This window comes from Colossoma macropomum, unplaced genomic scaffold (genome assembly GCF_904425465.1).
Source record: "Colossoma macropomum unplaced genomic scaffold, Colossoma_macropomum, whole genome shotgun sequence".
Classification (NCBI taxonomy): Eukaryota; Metazoa; Chordata; class Actinopteri; order Characiformes; family Serrasalmidae; genus Colossoma; species Colossoma macropomum.
The window spans coordinates 10,182,393-10,202,700 of NW_023494808.1; the positions used below are offsets into that span (position 1 = coordinate 10,182,393).

The 20,308-nt window shown below is 40.9% G+C and overlaps 1 protein-coding gene across 1 annotated transcript in view; it reads right to left on the reverse strand.

Moving 5' to 3' along the window:
* Positions 1-6,496: 6,496 nt before the first annotated feature.
* Positions 6,497-20,308, reverse strand: part of cacna1hb (calcium channel, voltage-dependent, T type, alpha 1H subunit b) — a 110,029-nt gene continuing 96,217 nt past the window's right edge. The window contains exons 24-33 of the mRNA XM_036557269.1: positions 18,052-18,203; positions 14,291-14,400; positions 13,908-14,041; positions 13,701-13,771; positions 13,530-13,608; positions 13,318-13,439; positions 11,473-11,775; positions 9,510-9,678; positions 7,659-7,813; positions 6,497-7,576 (exon numbers count right to left, since the gene is read on the reverse strand). Coding sequence (XP_036413162.1) covers positions 6,497-7,576; positions 7,659-7,813; positions 9,510-9,678; positions 11,473-11,775; positions 13,318-13,439; positions 13,530-13,608; positions 13,701-13,771; positions 13,908-14,041; positions 14,291-14,400; positions 18,052-18,203 — 2,375 coding nt within the window. The remainder of the gene's footprint in view (positions 7,577-7,658; positions 7,814-9,509; positions 9,679-11,472; positions 11,776-13,317; positions 13,440-13,529; positions 13,609-13,700; positions 13,772-13,907; positions 14,042-14,290; positions 14,401-18,051; positions 18,204-20,308) is intronic.

Genomic DNA, 20,308 nt, shown 5'->3' on the forward strand with positions numbered 1-20,308 from the left:
ATTCCACACTCCCAGCTTTTACAGGGATCTCATAGTAGAGAACCAAAGAGAATGAATGAATTAATGAATGGAGGCATGAATGAAAGTACTACTTAAAAAGGCCTGCTATCATATCAGCCAAGACTTTTTTCAACAACTTGGAATTATTTTCTAAGCATCTTCAGAATGGAAGTAAAAATTCTACATAGGCTGTTTGAGTTTTCAAACATATTTGGACCAAAATCACTTGGTAATCCTTACGTGTCATTTTCTGTTTGTGTTATGTTTCCTGCTTTTTTCTGACACTGAAAAATTAATAATTTGTAGTTCGTGGCTGTTTTGACTAGCTTGTTACTTTTATTGCATTCATTACAAAATGCTGTACATTAACAGCAGAAATGCTGCCATAATGCGCTGCATTCCTGCAACCTGAAACTCGTCAAAGTGGTTAAAACGGCAGATTTTGCACTAATTAACTCTTATTTGCAGAGCATATTGGAAACGTGGTCAGTAATTTGTGCACTCTTGAGCAGGACGTCTCTAAGTTCTGTAGCACCGCAGGCAGAGCTGCCCCATGTCCCTTTTGTTATTCACAGAGCTTTTGTCAGTTTCTTCATTTCCAATTCATTTCATAATGGTGTTTTGTTTTTCTGACCCTAAAGATGTTTTTAAATGCATTACACATTTTGTTATTCCGAACATGTTTTGGGTAGTTAATTTGTTTGCACCATAGAGTTTTATTAAAAACACTGGGAGAAGCATGTAACTGGTAAAAGGTCTTATATGTAAGGTGTGCTTGCTAACCAGTTTAACTTTGTTGTAATACTGTTGGCTTTAAATAGATATACTTGACTTCAAAAATATACTTTCCTAGAACTCATCAGTAAAGGTATATATAATAGGGTTATATATTATTGTAATTACATTGTTATTCTGCAAATAGGAGCAGTGGTGCTGTATATAAACAAAACCTCAACAGTTAAATTCAACACTACCAGTTAATTACTGCAATTTTACATGTAAATCTTCAGTGTTCTTTACATTAACTATAATTCATCTGCCAGTAAATTACTGTAAAGTTTACAGTAAAGTTTTTGCAGTATGGGGTAAGTGAAGAACCGGGCTTCAGGAGAATCCGTGTCCCAGCCACCCATATTTCTCTGGGTGTTAGTAGCCTAATTCCACTTTTAACTGCAGTTTATGCAGCATGTTTATAAGTGAATGGCAGGTAGCTTAAAGGTCAGAGCTGCCTGTTGGGTTTCTGTTTTCATTCTAGCTTGACACCAGGAAACTGACCTTTTCCAGTGCCTGACCTAAATCAACTACTTTAGATAGTTTTTCTCAACATTACTTCATGCAGTCATTCACAGTGTATGGTTTGGGGTGCAAGACCTTCCGTTGTTGACATGAGGGACAATCTTACTGTCCATGTAATTCGAAGGCTGCGTTCACATTGCCAGGCTGAAGTGACACAAATCTGATTTTTTGCCCTAATGTGACTCAGATCTGATGTTTTCAGAGCTGTGTGGACACAAATCTGATCTTATCAAATCCGACCTGAGCCACTTTCATATGTGGTCCTAGATTGGATACGTGTCCGATTCACGACCTTAATGTGATGCTCAGATCGGAATTCATGTGCTTTTTTTCCACTGCGTGTGCGTCATCGTTCAGCGTTACCATGGCAGCAGCGCCAATGGAAAAGCAGCTCATCTCACCTTTTTCACCTTCGTCTCGCTCTAATAATGAAGCTGAGAGCTGATCAGAGTTAATTATCTTCTCAGCGAAGCTCGTTCTGCTCGTTAGTTTGTGCTGATGATGCACGTGATTCATTCATTTCAGGACGCTGGTTTGTTTACATTAATGACAGATTTGAATCACTCACCTCAACCAGTGTGGACCATCCTGTCAGAGAGATCGGATTTGAGCAAAAAAAATCAGATTTGAGCGATGTGGCTTGTAATGTGAACGTAGCTTAACTGACCCATCCCAAACAGCATCCATCATATTTCAGTCTGTTCAAAATGAAGATCCTCTTCGCAGTTCTTCTCAGAAAACTACAGAACTGTTTCATGCTCTTCAATAAACTTTATTGTCTTTAAAAAAAACAGTCAATTTGACGTTCGCTATCAACGTTTTTCAGTGGCCTGAATAAACGATCTCCAAGTCCACTCTTGCCCTGAAATCTTATCATGAAACAGTCCAAAGGCACCTCTCTGGGTCAAACCGCTGCGTGATAGTTTTTGATTCATTCCAACAAAGTGAACCCTGTACAGGCAAGCTTTCTTTAGGACTTCATTAGACAGATCTTTCACGATTTCGATATTAAAACACAGGAAGTTACGTTAAAAATGTTCTTAACATACACCATTTAACTCTTCATAAACCATTAATAACATGATTTGTGTTTAAAAGCCCTTGGGTTTCCATGTCTTTCTCTTTCTACCGCAGGACACGACAGCTAGTGAGATACTGAGGTGCAAAGTACACGTCGACACTCAAAGTAAAGGTACACTCTGTGATTTCAGAACAAAGAGGCAATCCTGCCAACAACTGATGGAAGAAATGTACTTCTCAGAGCTGTAGATGCAAAGTGAATTACCCAAAGAAACACGTCAGGTATGCTTTGATTGCTTTGTAAACAATGGGATATAAAACCAACATTGGCTCATGATGGGGTGAAATATTTCTCTGAGTTATCTACGATGATTTATCCTCAAGAAGAAATGCTTATGTACAACAAAGCGGATGTAAACAAAACCACTATAAATCACAGAGTGCGGTTTTATCACTGTTTTTCCGTGTTAACAGTGTAAATGTTTCATCACTCAATACACTCTCTGAGTAGTTAAAGGGGAATTTTCAAAAATTCTAAATAATTAAAATAAGATGTAAGCAGAGTCATTCAGGGTGGTTTGATGGGAAATTGTGAACAACTCAGAATTGTTCACAGTGATGGTGATAGGAACCAGACATCTGAAGAGTATAATGCCTTGAAAAACTCTTTCACAGAAAGCTACCCTGATGCCTGAGATATTGCTTTAAGATTTTAATGATAGTTATTTATACAGGGTGATTCAAAAAGATTCCTTTGATTTCAAAATGATTTATTTCACTTGTAAATCATTACAGATCAATGCAGTGAACTGTAAATGGTTTAAATGAGCATAAAGTTTATGTAATTTATTAAATGCTCAGTATGAACCTCCTCCAGCTGTACAGACAACATCAACGCCATAGTCAAATTCATCCCATACTTGATTGAGCATGTCGGGTGTCGCTGCACTCACAGCTCTTTCAGTGCGATTTCGGAGATCCTTCAGTGTTGTAGAGCCAACGACGAACACTCTGAGCTGTTGGAGCTTCACTGCCGCCGAAAATCACGTTGCACAGTTATGACGGATTCACTCTGATTGAAGTGGAGAACGCAGAACGCTTTCTGTTCAGGGGTCTCATCTCCTCGCAGACTGAAGGGAGCCATCTTCCAGTGGCAGTCAGAAACTCTATGACCCCCTCTTTCAATTGGTATGTGATTGGTTCCTATAGGCGCCTCATGGTTGTAAAAATATGGCGCTTTGAAATCAGATGAATCTTTTTGAATCACCCTGTACCCATATATATATATATATATATATATATATATATATGTGCATGTCCACTAAATATATAACCCAAGTTTATAATCCAAGTAATCCTGGTTACAAATTCAAACTCTTCAGAAAAAACGTATGTAAACTTGCTTCATGTCCAGTTTTGGTGTTCTACTGCAATATATCTTCCTTTTTTCAGTAACAGCTTCTTGATGGCTACCTGATCAGGAGCTTGATTTTGTCCTCTCTCCCAAATACAAAAGTGTGCTGTTTATCTGATTAGGATAGTTTTGGTGTCTACCAGGTCTTCCAGGTGGTTGCTAGGAGTCCCATTTTTTCTCTACCTTTTTTAATCTTCGAACTCACTTATTTTCTTTGACTTTCTGCTTCTTGTATAGAAGTGGATTATCGTGTGTCTACAATCTTCAAAAATATCTTTTTCAGCCACTTTAGGTGCACATGAGAAGGAAATCTGAAGGCAGCTAAGGTTGAGTGAGTTACAGATGTTTGTGTGAATGTTAGTGTCTCTTTAAGGGGAACATAATGTCAGTGATGTGTTTGGAAAGGCTTTTGTTGAAGGAAACAACTGTAGCTGGTTGGTTTTAAGATTGGTAGGTTGGAAAAGTTAACGTGAAAGTAGGTGCACAAATATAAATATTTGATATTACACTTAGTGTTGGAGTGTAATTTCCAGTAAAATATACATTTCCTGTTGTTTTTTTCTAACACTGCAAAATGAATAACTCGTATTTAACATCTATTTTGACTTGAAATTAAATAAACTGAAGCATGGTTTCTGATTTTTGCATGAAATTATACATTATAAGGCAAAATGGAACCCAAAGAAAACTTTTTTTTTATGTTTTACCATCATCAACATTACATAAAAAACTGTGTAGGGTCACTGGTCACTCTGAGAAGTGAATACAATGGCTTTATCTGTGTTGTAGACTTAGGCTACATTTACACAGCAGGTAAAAGTGGCCCAAATCTGATTTTTTTCTTCATATGTGACACAGATATGTATCTGTGTGTCAGTGTGAACAGCAAAAAACACACTGAATCTGACATTTGCAATTCCGATTTGAGACGCTTTCATATGTGGTATTGAAATCTGATACGTATCTGCGGCAGTGCGACTCAGTCTGAACAGCCAGATCAGAATTCATGTGACTTTTATGTCAGTCCAACTCGACATACGTCATAATTTCGTGCTGCTGAGACTCATAAACATTTGGGGTGATATTTTTGTACAAAAATTAGAAGAGACTCATCCAAAACCCTCCATGTTCAAAGAGATTTTGAAAGAAATAGCCGAATGCGGCTGTAGGAGAACGAGGCTGCGGCGTCAAAGAACAGTTAAAAGTCTGAAAGCAAAGTTAAAAGAATCGCAGGACGTGAACCAAAGAAGTGACCGTGGCAGAATAACGTGTCCTTTTTACAGCGAGCTCCAACACATTCTGGGTGATGAGCCCAGCTGTCAGTCAGTGAAGCTTCAAGTTGGCTCCTGTGTTGCTGGAGAAGATGAAACTGAAAGCTCTGGGAGCGACTGCCGTTCGTTGGAAGCCATTGTTTACCTCTGGACGAGCCACGCGAAGCAACGTGAAGCACTGCTCTTTTGCGCATGCGGATCAATTTACGAGCTGATCTGTTCAGACTGAAGTCGCATACAGATCACATTTAAAAGATAATGTGAACAGCCAAACAAAAAAATCGGATTTGGTGAGAAAATCAGGTTTGGGCCACTTTTACCTGGTGTGTGATCGTAGCCATAGTGACCACTGGTTCCCATCACCACCACTGTAAAGAAATCTTAATGACTGAATGACTGTTTGACTAAACTATGCAGAAATACAGAACGACTAACGGAATTCCCCTTTAACTGTTGCTGCATGAGTAACAATCAGGACTGTAAGGAGAACGGCGCTCTCTCATCATGAACACAATGAAATAACAGTGTAAGAACATAACAGCAACTGGTATGGCTTTGGAGCGTGCCCAAGTGAACGTACATTTTGAGAGATATCAGACCCCGCCTTCATTTCTCGACTGGCAGAGCTGTTCGTCAAAGCAGTAACTGAATAAGCATTTAAGCCTGCATTCACATGCTTTATCACTGCAGTGAGAAATCTCAGGTGCCATGAAAAAATCTGAAAAATCCTGTAGCAGAAGTGCTCGTTTGTTTACTCTAAATATATTTCGTAGAAACTGCCAGAGAAAACGAACAAAAGTCTTTGAGTATGCTTCTTCTCGATCCATGTGCAAAACACTGACCTTTTATAAAAAAATACAATAGGCCGATCCCTGCGTTCAATAAATATATTACTTCATATAGTCTGCAATAACCATCGTATTTCACTCACCCATACAGTCCTTATAATTCTGCCATGCACCGCGTTTAAGATTCGAGCTTTTGACAACAATATGTCAGCATCAGCATCGCCCCTTCTATTAATACACCAGAAAAAACAAAAAACATTGAACCTACTTCCACATTGAAACACGTAGTTCAGGTTTTAACACCTTAAACTAAGCTAGCATTCTCCTTAGATCCAGGATAGGGTTCTAGAACAACCATGTCATAATATAGGGTTCTAATGGTAACTAAAATATATGAATTATTTAAGGGTTGCTATTTAGTATCACAATAGTTTGATGATAACAGGTACATCACTCCTGCTATTTTAGACCTGCACCGTGAGGGGCAAGATTATGGCGCGAGTTTATAAGGTTCAAGAGGTTCAAACATACATAAAACTTCAGTTGTTTAGATCAACAACACTCCCGTATTCCTAATCAATATGATTAGGAAGGATTTCAGTTCTGTTCATTGCATAACTCGTGACCTCACTGTTTTTTTTTTTTTGTTCCCCCTCGGAATTCCTACCTGATGGGTGCATCGTCAAAAGCCTTACGGTTTTGGTTGCCTAGGCAACAGAATCTGGGTTTGCTGAATCCCTAGAGCTGAGCATTCTGACCAGCCCCCTCTTCCTGAAAGAGCTACGAGCCACACCGCTCCCGACAGGGCCCACGCTCTCGGACTGGGCCTCGAGAGGGAAGGAGTGTGAGGACTGGTCGCTGTCCGATAGCAGCTCCGACAGACTGCTCAGGGAGCTCACGTCCGATTGGTCGAAAGAAAACTGGGGGAGGGGCAGGCGGCCTGACGAACGAGGTTCCGAATGAGGTTCTAGTGGTGGGAGGGGCTTTGTGACTGGTGGACTATCAGGAAGATCCAAAGACTCCTGCGTGAGGGCCGACTCAAACGACGGCGCCCGCCTCCTCAGGACTGTGCTGCTCTCCTTATTGGAGGTTGGAGGAGAGGGAATCTCCGAGTCAGTGGGCGGGTCTATAGAAATGCAAGGCGGACTCATTTTCTCCTTTCGGGGCGCCGGAGATGCCGATCTGCCGCGCATTTGACAGGACGGCCTACTTTGCTCAGCCGCTGGCTGCTGCTGAAACTCCTCGCCGTGCGTCGAGTGCCGGCGAGGGCAGCTGGGCTGGGTGAGGAGGCCGTGCGCGTCCACGCTGTAGTATTTCCTCAGGTTACCGCCTCTAGAGCCCTGCTGGTGCGCTCCCCTGTCACTCTGCTGTGAGTTCTGTGATTGGCTAGGGGCTGCGACATAAGGGGATAAGGTGTGGCTACGTTTGATCCGCTGGGGGGAGTCTTTCCTGTGCACGGAGGATATGATTCGCCGCACCTCTTCGTCAGCCTCGTCAGTGTTGGATAGCGCATGCATGTCTATAGTTAGCGTTTGTGTTGGTTGGCTGTGCGCAGGCTTGCGGCTGGGAATGCTGCGCTGGCTGTACACTTGTCTGCTCGTTTGTACGCTGGCTGTCCGGCTGCGAGGGAGGAGAGGGGGCGTGGCCTGAGGAGTGCAGGGGGCGGAGCCTCCCGTCAGGGGAATGCTGGGCACTTTGAGATGCAGAAGGTCGTCGGAGCAGTGCAAAAGTAGGTTGTCTCTGGAGCCGGGGTGGGCCGAATCAACAGAATCGCTCTTTATTGCCTCCTGTAGTACAGAACACGGTTGCCATCAGGATCACATAATTACCAAATCACATCGGCCATAAAGCCATACAACTTCAGCGTACCTGTCTTTGAAGCATCCTGAGGGAGTTGTGTCTACTGGTGCGATGCTGGGGTAGTGACTCTAAGTGAGAGATAGAGGCTGTTTGTGGTTTTGCCCTTGGATCCTGTAGTAGGGATCCCCGTTCACACGGCTGAGAGCTCACCGAGAGAGAAGAGCCTAGAAAAACGAATAATAATGACTCAAACTTAAAAGTGTCTCTGTGTTTTTCTTAACATGAACGTTTCTACGGAGGTATCATACAGACAACTCATTACTGGTCTTGGAGGGCCGGCGTTCAGCGTATTGGACCTTATTCATCAAAGTTGTGTAAAAACTGTAAAGACTGTCGATTTTACAACATAGAAACAAACAGAGATTTGAGTGCAAATGATGGATCAGCCTCAGTGCGTGAAATCAAGTGCTGCCTACCTGCACTCCATTTACATGTACAAGACACATGCCCAAATTCAGTCAGATGGAGGGAGCCAATAAAACAACAGCATTCAGTGGCTCAAGAGACAATGGTATAGTTGCAGGCGGAATTTGAGATTAAGCAGCGAGTCCACTGCTCCCCCTACTGACTAAACTTTATAGTGTTAAAACTCCAACTGGAAAAAAGAAAATGTTAAAAAAAACATAACGTCTTATTTTTTTAAGACAGTTTAATCATGTGACTGTGAACTGTGATTATTTTCCCAAAATAGCATATTTAAATGCTATATTATTGCAGCGTATGAGATGCTTCTGCACTAGCTGTGTTTTGTATTGTTTGTTTTGTGGGCGGAGTCAGTAGTATAAAACAAAAGCATAGTGTAATATCTCTTTAAATGGAGTTGGAATAGTTGCAGCATTTGTTTACACCAATGTGCATGGAAAGTAAGTACATAAGTACAAGCTTGGATACTGGATAGTCATGTGCACAAATTATTATTGTTCTTTTCTATTTTTACTCTTATTACTGGTATTATAGATGATATTGATAATAGTTTTGGTTGGTTAACTGCAAATCAAGCATTTTTAAAAGTCGTTAAACTACTATGGTCAAATTTACACACACTCCTGAGTCTGGTGAGATACAGCAAAGACGATGAGTAACAAAACTGTCGGTAAAGTTCACATGCGGTTGTTTTACGATCTGATCTGATTGTACGCAACTTTGATGTATAAGGGCCAATGTGATTTCCCTGTTCAAATACACAGGAGTCATTCTATTAAAAGAGAGTCATTTGAATCCACAATATGTTAGAATTTTTTCTAGCTAAACCTTGAAATCCCAGGCTTATTACATACTAGGGCTTCTCATTCAATAACTACAGGGGCTCCAATGCAAACTGGATGATCTATTAGGTTATAGTAGTTATAGTACAAACTTTGGGCCTGCCGATGGGACCTGGCCATTTAAGAGGTTAAATATGTTTGTTCGGAGCTCATTAGCAGAGTGTGAACATTGTTTTGCAAGTGGTTTTCTATAGTTTTTTTTAAATTACAGGCTGTATAGGCAGCCACTGGAGCTCTACCTCGAATAAAAACCCACTAAATAAAACTAAATAAAAACCTATGTTAACATTGTAATGTGTATCTGTTGCCACATTAACATTAATTTGTTCACACACAAAAATATTATATACTCAAAAATCAAAAACTGTGAGCAACATGTTGTTGAAATGTTGGAGGAAAAAAAATTGTGACGTGTTGACATGAAAAATGTCTGGTAGAATGTCTTACTCTGTAAACCCCCAGCAATTAACAGATGCCTCGAATGATGAATGTCTGAGCAGGGAAATCACCAGTCCTGAAATTGAAACCCTTGGTGGACACCATGGGAACAATGCTAGGCCTCATTCAATCACTGCATGATTAATTATCATGTCACCTGCTAGAGTACTCCGGTCAATGGACTGCTGTTTGGAGATGGGTTGATCAGCGGCCCTGTGTCCAGGCTTAATGGGGTAGAACATGTAGCTGTCATTGGGCAAAGACAGCATCCTTGATATGGAAGTCTTCCCAACCGAGAGCAGGTTGCCATTGTGAGGGTCATCTCGCTGGAAATGTAATGATTATGCATTAGACATTAAAGGTTTCCTCAGCCTACATTACACAATAGAAGGAGATGAGTCTTGAGTATGGTAAAGATGGTCAGTAGGACCTTTTGGTGATTGTTGTCTATTCCCTGATTTAAAATGAAGCTTCTGGTTCTCTGCATCCACAAATCCATAAAACAAACAGGGGTTGAATATATGCAGACACGAATTGCAACTGCAAATTTAAGCACGTTGAAGGCCATTACTGGTGTAAACTTGCCTGACTGCATCCTACGGTGGTGCTGCAGAGCAAGAAAGGCTAAGAAAACTGACTTCTGGTGATGTACCTTGAAGGCAGGAGGAACTTTGGACAAATTACAACTGCTTTGGGTGGATTTCTGAGTGAAGGCCATTTTGAAATCCTTTTGTTTCGCTGGCTGGATAAAGCAGAAGGAAGGCACTAGCTAAATTTGATGCTAGGAGACCAAATATCGTATTGCAGCTGTGTAACTGTAGCAAAGCCTTCAAATCATCTTTCCAATGGAGAGAATGGATTACTCAAAAAAGAGAAATGTCTTGTCAGATGAGAAGGGTAACAAGCTAAAAGCTAAAGTTAGCAAGTAGCCCCTGGATATGTAAATACCTTTCATCAGTTTGGCTTCTTTACTCTGGCTGAAAAGGTATAAACTTGCTTCTTCTTTCCAATGAATAAAGACACAGCTGTTGGGTTTGATGCAACTGAGCTAGGAGTTACACTAATGCTAGCTTGGTTGTATTTATCAGCCTATAGATGAGTGTCTAGTCCAGGGGTCGGCGACATGCGGCTCTTTTACTGCCCTGTTGCGGCTCCACAGCAGAAATACAGTTTTTTTTAGGTAAAATAAAATCCTTTAAATAGTAAAATAAAGCTCTGCTGAACACAATTTAACAATAAATGGTTTTAAACGCTGGAGTTAATGTAGAACTGCTAATTCACCCTTTAATCCTGAAGGTGGGTGCCCAGACCGCTGGTCACCATAGCAACACAGACAACAATCTCACCTAGTTAGTAGCTAAAGAAATGTCACAGAGAAAGATTTAAGACGAACATCGATACTTTGGAGACGAATGGACTTATTTGCATTTATAATCAGTCTAGCTGGTTTCCTGATATGTTTAATCTGCAGTGAGAAAATGTCAACTCATAAAAAGTCACGAAGCTGAAGTCGCTTCTCGTTCTCCAGCTTCTTGTTCAAATTTTTCTGTTCCACCTTAAACGGTGCAGCACTTACATTCTGGCACCTCAGGCACCATTTAAGGTGGAATGGGAAAATTCTAATAAGAAGCTGGCGAATGAGAAGTGACTTCAGCCTCGTAAAAGTTCGAACGTTGAGAGACATTTTGTGGAAAAGTTTCCTGCCGGAGATGCGAGAAAAGCAACTATAGCTGAGCTAAAGCTTAAAGCAGAGCAAAGTAAGTCTGCGTTTTCGATTATATTATATTTTTAGCCTATACTAGCGCATTAGCACATACTGAGACATATTTACAGGCAAGATGTTAAAACGGACATAAACTGTTGTGGCTCCCAAGGTGGTTTGATTTTTATTGCACGGATAAAATGGCTCTTCTTAACATTTGGGTTGTCGACCCCTGGCCTAGGCTAGCAGTGAGGATTGGTTAACACCACAGGGATTCCCAATGGCAGTATGATATAGCGGTATATCTGAGTAATGTAATCCACGCTGGGTATTGCAGTGAGAGAACCCTGATAGAAAAAGTATGTCAAATGACTTTTTTTCGACTGAATGGAAACGTGTGGCATCATTAAATTACTACCTGTTCAGGTGCAGGACACTGTGAACCTACGGCCACAGCTTTACTCTCTGGCCCAGAAACTCCGCCCACAGAGGCAGTGCTCTGCCGCCGACCTGCCTGCAGCTCCTCCAGCAGTTCCGCCTCCATCTCTGCCTCTGCCTCCGCCTCTTTGTTGCTTTCTTCTAGATGCTTCATGAGCACAGCCACCACCACGTTCACCAGCACGAACTGAGCCACCAGGACGAACGTCACAAAGTACAGCGGGGACACCAGCGGCAGGTAACTCAAGCAGCGGTCTCCGCTCTTACACTCCCGCAGAGTGTCCTAGAACACACATGACCACGTTGCATAACGAATTCATTAATCTCACAGCTGCAGCGTGTCCCTAATTATACTGCGGATCTCACCGGTGTCAGAGGAAAGCTCCGCTTTTCAGGAAACTGTCTCGCTCATTAACAGCTAACTGGAATACTAAACAGATACACAAATGCCACAGGCTTTCCTCGCTGCGTGGAGGATCAGAGTTCCCTAAAGCTGTTAGCCAGATAACTCTCAGAAGTCCTGTTTATCGCTGGTGATTAGAGAAGCATGGAATCTGATATTATTACTCACTTGTAGGTCACTGATGTAATACTATATTTATATTTTAGATTTTACTTAAATAGTTTGAGTTAAACAGCGTTTTACTGACTCTCAGCTGTCACTCTTCTTAAACTCATTAATATTGTAGCACTGGGGGTGGAGCTTCCCAGAATGTTTACCTTTTTTCTCTTGTTTTTCATCAGTTCTCTTCAAACAAAATTGTTTTGTGTTTATAGCATGATATTGCAATGCTAAAGGCTCAGTTTAAATACCATTTATGTTTTTGTTTCATTTTCAAGGTATTTTCCACTAGATCCACTAGTTTAGTCTGTACTGCTATTAAATACAGTCATATGAAAAAGTTTGAGCACCGTCGCTAAAATTATATCTTTTGTTGATTTTTTTTTGTTGAAGTCAAAAATACGTTTACACATCCTCTACAGGAAACCAAGCCTAAGTTTTGTCATTTTCTGCAAATTTTAGTTCACAATTTTTTTTTTTTATGTAAAATGCACAAATAACATTTTATTTTTCCCCAATTTGTTGAATTCAGCAAATAAACCGTAATTGTACATTAAAATGTGCAGAAGTGTTTCCTCTGTGGAGGACGTTTTCACTTATTTTCACTTAGAAAATCAACAAAACATGTCATGTGACCAAGGGCACCTAAACTTTTGCATATGACTGTAGTTAATTAAGGGGAGACACTTATTCTTGGGGGATTGCAAGTTTGAAGTTTGAATGTCGGCAACTGTGCAACCGAAAAAGTTGTAATTTTTGTTTTCACAATATTTTCACTGATACCAATAAAACCAAGAGTTGTCAGTATCAGCCGATATTACCAGCCAACCGTTATATTGGTCTGGCCCTGGATTCAGTTCTTTAAATTGAGACCACATTTGTTTTTGTAAGTAGAAATGTTTTTATGATTTGAAGTCTCAGAAAGAAACAACATCCTTTACATATTTTGTCACTGCATGGCACTGAAGAAGTTCACACTTGAATGTGTTGATACCGGAATTCAAATCTAATTAACTGCATATCTTACTATTTAACTGTTGGAACAAAATCTTGTATCTCCAAAAATATAACTTTACAGGAGAAGGATAACACTGTTAACTTCTAATGGAAGATAATGGAGAAATTCTGCCAATACATCCTGAATTTTTGACTCAATTAAAAAAAAATGACAAAAATGGAGATGCAAGGTTTTGTTCCGACAGTGACGACATGTAATTGCATAATTATATTTGAAAAGTGTAGCAAAAAGAAAGTAGCTACTACCTTCATGATTCCGTTCCAGTTGTCTCCGGTAGAGACTCGGAACAAGGTGAGGAACGCCATGCCGAAGTTCTCAAACGTAGCGTGTCTGCTCAAACCTTCGCACGGATTCTCCTCTGAGCATTCTGGGAAAAATAAGAATGACAGTAATTACTTCATTAAGTGCATTCTGCATGACCTCAGGGAGAGACATCAGGTAAGGCGGAGCAACTGACCGAGTTTTCCAAAGAGCTCCACTCCCAGAGCGGCATAAATGAAGAAGAGCAGCATGAAGAGGAGACCCAGATTCCCAACCTGAAAAAAAAACAGAAGTAATTCTGGGTATATATGCCTACTATAGCAACAAAGAACCAGTAACTGCATTCCGACTTCACACAGGCACCAACCTGGGGTAAAGCCTGGACTACCGTGTCCAACAATGCTCTCATTCCTGTGGCCATCTTCAGCAGCTTCAACACTGAAAAAAAAAGGGAAAATTGTTTTCGCAACTCTTTTATTCACTTTTCTTCTCGTCCCCATTTCCAGTCCTTGAATTATTTAGCTACGTCTTGTTTCAGCAGTGTGTGCGATTGTGTTTTCTCGCCACCCTGTACCTCTGGCAATGCGAAGTACTCTCATGATGCGAATGATGGTTGGGTTAATGGGTAATGAGGCATTCAGGTCAATCTCCTCAAGGGTAATGCCCATAACAGACAGCAGAACAATGGCCAAGTCCAGCTGATTCCACCTGAGAGACAAACAGAAATAGAAAGGGAGAGAAAGACAACAGTACACAGGCTTACAAACTACAGCACGAACATGTTCTGTGGTGATGTCCGACCTTAGATTCATATCTGCATTGTTGCATTGTTGTTTTTTCCTTTATATATGATTGTCTGAGCCTGGAACGGTTCTACCAATAAAGCACTTTCATGCTGAATGTGAAGACAGTTCCATGCTTTTCCACATAATTTCTCATCCACGGGAAGCGCCTCACCTCTCTTTGAAAAACCTCCTGAAGCCGAAGGCGACCAGTTTCAGGATGGCCTCAATCACAAAGACCAGCGTGAAGCCGTAGTTGAAGTATTTCAGGGCTTCTTCTAGACGCTACAAACAGATGAAGACACGTTACAGTCTGATATGTTTTCTGTCATACTCAAATATCGGCTGTCATTTTTTTATCAAGATCTTGGCATCTTGACATTTATTTCCCTTTATGTTGAGTCTCACGAAGGCCGGTCTTGTACTATTAGCAGGGTTGAGTAGTAACAGAATACAGGTAATCAGGATATGGTGAAATCAGTGACAGAGTAAAGGCACTAATCAGATACAGGTACATCATCAAAAACAGATGCTTACCTGGAGGATTACACTATGACTCAGACACCAACTGTGATTTTTCAGAAAGCAAAAAATGACATTATTTTCTCCATTCTCTGATATTTTCTGCAAACTTTTGCAGACCATGTGAATGCTCTGCACCATTGTTTATTGTCTCTGAGGTTGGCATTGCAACATCTGGTTGGCTAGGTCCCAGCAAATATATTCACATTTACATTTACAGCATTTGGCAGACGCTCTTATCCAGAGCGACTCACAGTTTGATCACTTCACACAGGTGGGCGAAGGTAGTGTTAGGAGTTTTGCCCAAGGACTCTTATTGGTATAGTGTAGGGCGCTTACCCAGGCAGGGATTGAACCCCAGTCTATGGTGTGGAAGGCAGAGATGTTAACACTACACTACACCAACCAAATACATTTTGTAACCACTTAAAATCCCAGGCTTATCATTCAGTAACTACAGGGACTCCAATGCAATCTGGTTCAGCTATTCTCCTAGAAGTGTGTAATAAGGGTTAATGAACATCATAAAGCTTAGTTCCTCTGTTTCGTCATGTGTGATCCTGCATCTCCACCAATTTTCATGGGTCAGTTGCAACAGGAAGTAGCCTAGTTTTAACATGGTTACTAAGTCCAGGTTTATGTATTACTAAATCAAAATGGGTTTCACCACAAACTAGTTTTAATGTTAAGATTAGTAGTTACTGAATATTTACACCCCCCATGCAGGTATTAATTTTTGAGGAAACCAAGGAAACCATATAGAAAGCACAGAAAAGACCGAAAACGTGTCTTTTTGTGTTAACTAGGCTAAAAATAACAAATGGCATATGATTTTACTTACAGCTCTAATTATCGCCCTGGTTTTAACTCCGAACACCCACAGCTCCAGCTTAGTGATACGCTGCCGAAAAGTTTATACTAGGCTGCTGTTGTGTCAATCATAAATTACATAATGCTTGATATCTAAAATTGAATTTTTACTAGTAAAAACGTAATTTTTAATATCAAAAAGTCAATTTTGTACTAGTAAGAATTCAATTCCTGATATCAAAAATTACATTTTCACTAGTAAAAATTCAATTTTAGATATCAAGAATTACATTTGTACTAGAAAAAATTGAATTCTTAATATCAAGAATTAAATTTCTACATGTGAAAATTCAGTTTTTACTAGTAAGAATTAAACTTTCACATGTGTAAACTGAATTCCTGATATTAAGAAAAAAAGGACTAAAAACTTAAACGGCTTGCCATAGAGTTTATATATTGGCTCAGAACATGTTATAGTCGTGTTAATTCATTAGTTAGATGTTAATCATTAACACATGACAAAGGTAGTGTTAGGAGTCTTGCCCAAGGACTCTTATTGATATAGTGTAGGTTTGCCCAGGCAGGGGATTGAACCCTGTCCACAGCGTAGAATGCAGAGGTGTTACCCCACTACACCACACCAACCGTTTTTTAAGTGAGTGAAAATATTGTAACATGTCTCTGACAGATGTTTGTTGTTGCCCAGGGGTCCTTGTTTGATTGTTTAAACAATTAATAGCCCTGAATGTCCACTTTTGGTTTGAGCTCTGGGCTTCGCCTGTGAAGACAGCAGTTGTTGTTAAAAAAGGATAAACCAACATGAAGACTAGAGAGTGGTCTGTGGGACAAAAGCAAGCTGTTCTGAAGGTGAGAATACGAAGGTAAATCAGAGCCATTGCACAAGTATTGGGGATAGACAATACATCAATTTGGAATGTCCTGAAAATGAAAGACATTACTGGTGTCCAGACAAAAACACAGGTCAAAAACACAGGAAAACAACAGCAGTTGATGACAGCAACTTTGTGAGAGCTGTTAAAGAAACCCAAAAACGACAGTTAGTGACATCGCCAACAACCTCCACAGGGCAGGGGTGAAGGTGTCACAATCCACCATTTGAGGAAGACTTTAAGAGCAGAAATATAGAAGTTATACTACTTCACGCAAACCACTCTACAGCAATAAGAATTGGACAGCCAGATTAGTATTTACAAAGATATACAGAGGCACAAACGAGCTTTAAGGACTGATGAGACCAAGATTAACTTTGACCAAAGTGATGAAACGACCAAAGTGTAGAAAAAGAAAGGATCTGCTCTTAATCCAAAACATATGGGCCCATCTTTCAAGCATGGTGGAGGTAGTGTCACGGCTTGGGCTTGCATATGGAAGGGGCTCACAAATCTTTATTGATGATGTAAGTCATGATGGTGGCAGCAGAATGAATTCAAAAGCTTTCAAAACATTCTGTCTGCCAATTTAAAGAGAAATGCATCCAAAACACCCTGCCAAACACAACCGAGGACTTCATCAGGGGCAAAAAAGTGGAAGGTTTTAGACTGGCCAAGTCAAACACCAGACCTTAACTCAATTGAGCATGCATTTCACCTTCTGAAGAAGGGACTGAATGGAGAATGCCCCAAAACAAAACAACAACTGAAAGAATTAGTGAGCTCTGAGAATTAAGGAGCTCAGAAAAGCATCACAAAAAAAGACTGCAGCAGTTTGGTGATGTCAGTGGGTCTCTGGCTTTTTCCGCAGTTAGGGAAAGCAAGGGATAGGGAAACAAATATTAATATAACACTACCTGCTCCTATACTTTTGCTCAGCTAATACAGTACTTAAACCCTGCTGCATAACAATGACATAACCATGCTATAAACATGCGTATTCTAGTTCACCGCCAAACATTATGATGTCATGACAATAAAAAGTGGCGGTAGCGTGGGTTCCCAAGGAGTGCAACCATCTAAGCAATGGTCCTATCATCAGGAGTTCGGTGGGTAGGATGGCCCCGCCTCTCTCCCATCACTCAACACAATGCTAGTCAGCGCAGGCGTCTATTAGCTGATGTAGCAGAACTGGCGGTTGGTGCTTTCCTCCAAGTTCAATGACGTGTTATTAGCAGCTCGAAAAGATGCGGCGGAGCTTCACAGGTCTAGGAGGAAGCCTGTGCTGGTGGTATCGTGTGATTGGGGGAGTCCTAACTAGTGGGTGGAATTGGATTCAACTAAATTTGGGAGAAAATTTTAAAAAATCTAAAAACATTAAACTGTTTTTTTTTGGGGGGGGATTTTTCCGCCAATTTTCTCACCAATTTAGTTGTCTCCGATTCCACCCACTAGTCGGGACTCCCCCAATCACACGATACCACCAGAGCTAGGAGGGCGAAGGCTAACACAGGCTTCCTCTGAGACCTGTGAAGCGCCACCGCATCTTTTTGAACTGCCGCTCACGCAACATCATCATTGGACAGCCGAATGCATTCAGAGGAAACCGCGTTTTTATGTGCATGTGTTTATGTAACACTGCTAACCTTCTGCTGCACATTGTTACTGCACAGACATTACGCAACCTCTGTTGTGTGCGTGTACTGCGGCCAACCTTGGGCTGGTTGTAGTGCTCCATGGACATGGTGAGGACGTTGATGCCGATGATAACGGTGATGAAGAGGTCCAGGTAGTGGTTGGTGCAGAGAGTGTGGATGTAGAGACGAGCGGGAGAGTAGTCAGCATAATATGGTCTCTGAAGGGCCTCTGAAACATAAACACAAAGAGCATCCTCATTAGACGAGACGGTCATTAAGGTACACGAGCTTCAAAAAGTCTGGCAGCGGTGCTCCGTCAGTATCCAGGGGCTGCGGTGTCCTTCCCGTGTGTGTGCGCGAGCGCGGATGAAAGGAAGTGCAGGAGAAATATGCGTGTGTGAGTGTGTTTACAGCCTTGCCGAGCGTTTTCTTTTTAACTCTGTGACAGGCCAGTGCCGACCGCCCCGCTTTTTAAACGCCTGATGTTCATAAATATTCTTATTGGGCGTCCTTGGTTCACTTTAAGGGCGTTGTGGAGAAGAAGACGGGGGGATAAAGTCTGAGCAAATGTGCGACTGGGCATGTGGGAGAGAGCACTTTGTGGTCGTTTTCAGCTTACTGACCCAGTTTTTGTTTGACTGGTAAAAAATGCAAGCCTGGCAGAGAGAGAGTGTGTGTTTGTGTGTGTGTGTGTTTGTGTGTGTGTGTGTGTGTGTGTGTGTGTGTGTGTAGTCACAGTTGTGAAATGGGCGAGTCATCTGTGAGATCATAAAACTGTCCAGCTGAGTGTCCCCCTCCATCCATCACCACTCTGACCGCTCAAGGTGTCTTTGAGAGGAAAAATGAGTTTGTGTGAGAGAGAGAGAGGGGGATAGAAAGAGAGAGAGAGCGAGGGGGATATACAGGGAAAGAACGAGAGGGAAATATAGAGAGAGTGAGAGTGAGAGAGAGAGAGAGAGAGAGAGAGAGAGAGACAGCTAGAGAGAATAAATATTAAAGAGAGAATAAAGAGAGAATAAATAATAAATCATAAGAGAATAAATAATAATATTAAATATATAAACAGAGAATAAATAATATATATTCATAAACAAACAAACAAATAAATGTGTTCTTTGTTCTGTGGTTGTGTTGTTGTTATTGTTTTCTATTATCATTATTCCTCTATTTTTAACTCGATAATTGTCATTACATCTACTGAGTACTTCAAATTTCAAACTACGTACACTTTGGCAGAACTGTCCTCGAGACAGTCACGAGGGGGAAAGAGACTTTAAACTGAACTGAACCGAAAGAGAGAGAGAGACAGTAAGAGACAGAGGGTGAGAGACAGGCAGAGAGAGTGAGCAGGAGTTGAGTCTTTATAATTGTTGCTATCTTTGTCGATGTTGGTATTGTTATCATTATGCTGTGGCGACATTGTACTTGATACAATCACACTGTCAGGACTGTACAGCTATCTCTAAACAGACAGACGGACAGACAGAGAGAGGGAGAAAGAGATAGAGAGAGATAGACAGAGATAAAGTGAGAGAGACAAGAGACAGAGTAAGCGAGAGAAAAAGAGAGACAAATGAACCAAAATGATGAGGGAAAGATAGAGACAGAGAGTGAGCAAGATAGATAGATAGATAATTAGATAGATGGATAGATAGATTGATAGATAGATAGATGGACACAGTAGATAAACTGATAGATAGATAGATAGACAGAGAAACAGACAGACAGACAGATAGATAGACAGACACAGTAGATAGATAGATAGATAGTTATTTTGTGTAGCTGTCTTTATCAATGTTGTTGCTATTACTGTCTGTGTATGTGTGTGTATATATATGTGTATGTGAGTGAGTGTGTGTGTGTGTGTGTGTATATATATATATGTGAGTGTGTGTGTGTATATATGTATGACTGTGTGTGTGTATGTGTGTGTGTGTGTGTATATGTATGAGTGTGTGTGTGATGTGTGTGTGTATATGTATGACTGTGTGTGTGTGTGTGTGTTTATATGTATGACTGTGTGTGTGTGTGTATATATGTGTGTGTGTGTTTATATGTATGAGTGTGTGAGTGATGTGTGTGTGTGTATATGTATGAGTGTGAGTGTATGTGTGTGTATGTGAGTGAGTGTGTGTGTGTGTGTGTGTGTATATATGTGAGTGTGTGTGTGTGTGTATATGTGAGTGTGTATGAGTGTGTGTGTGTGTATGTGAGTGAGTGTGTGTGTGTGTGTGTTTATATGTATGAGTGTGTGAGTGATGTGTGTGTGTATATGTATGAGTGTGTGTGAGTGTGTGTATATGTGAGTGAGTGTGTGTGTGTATATGTATGAGT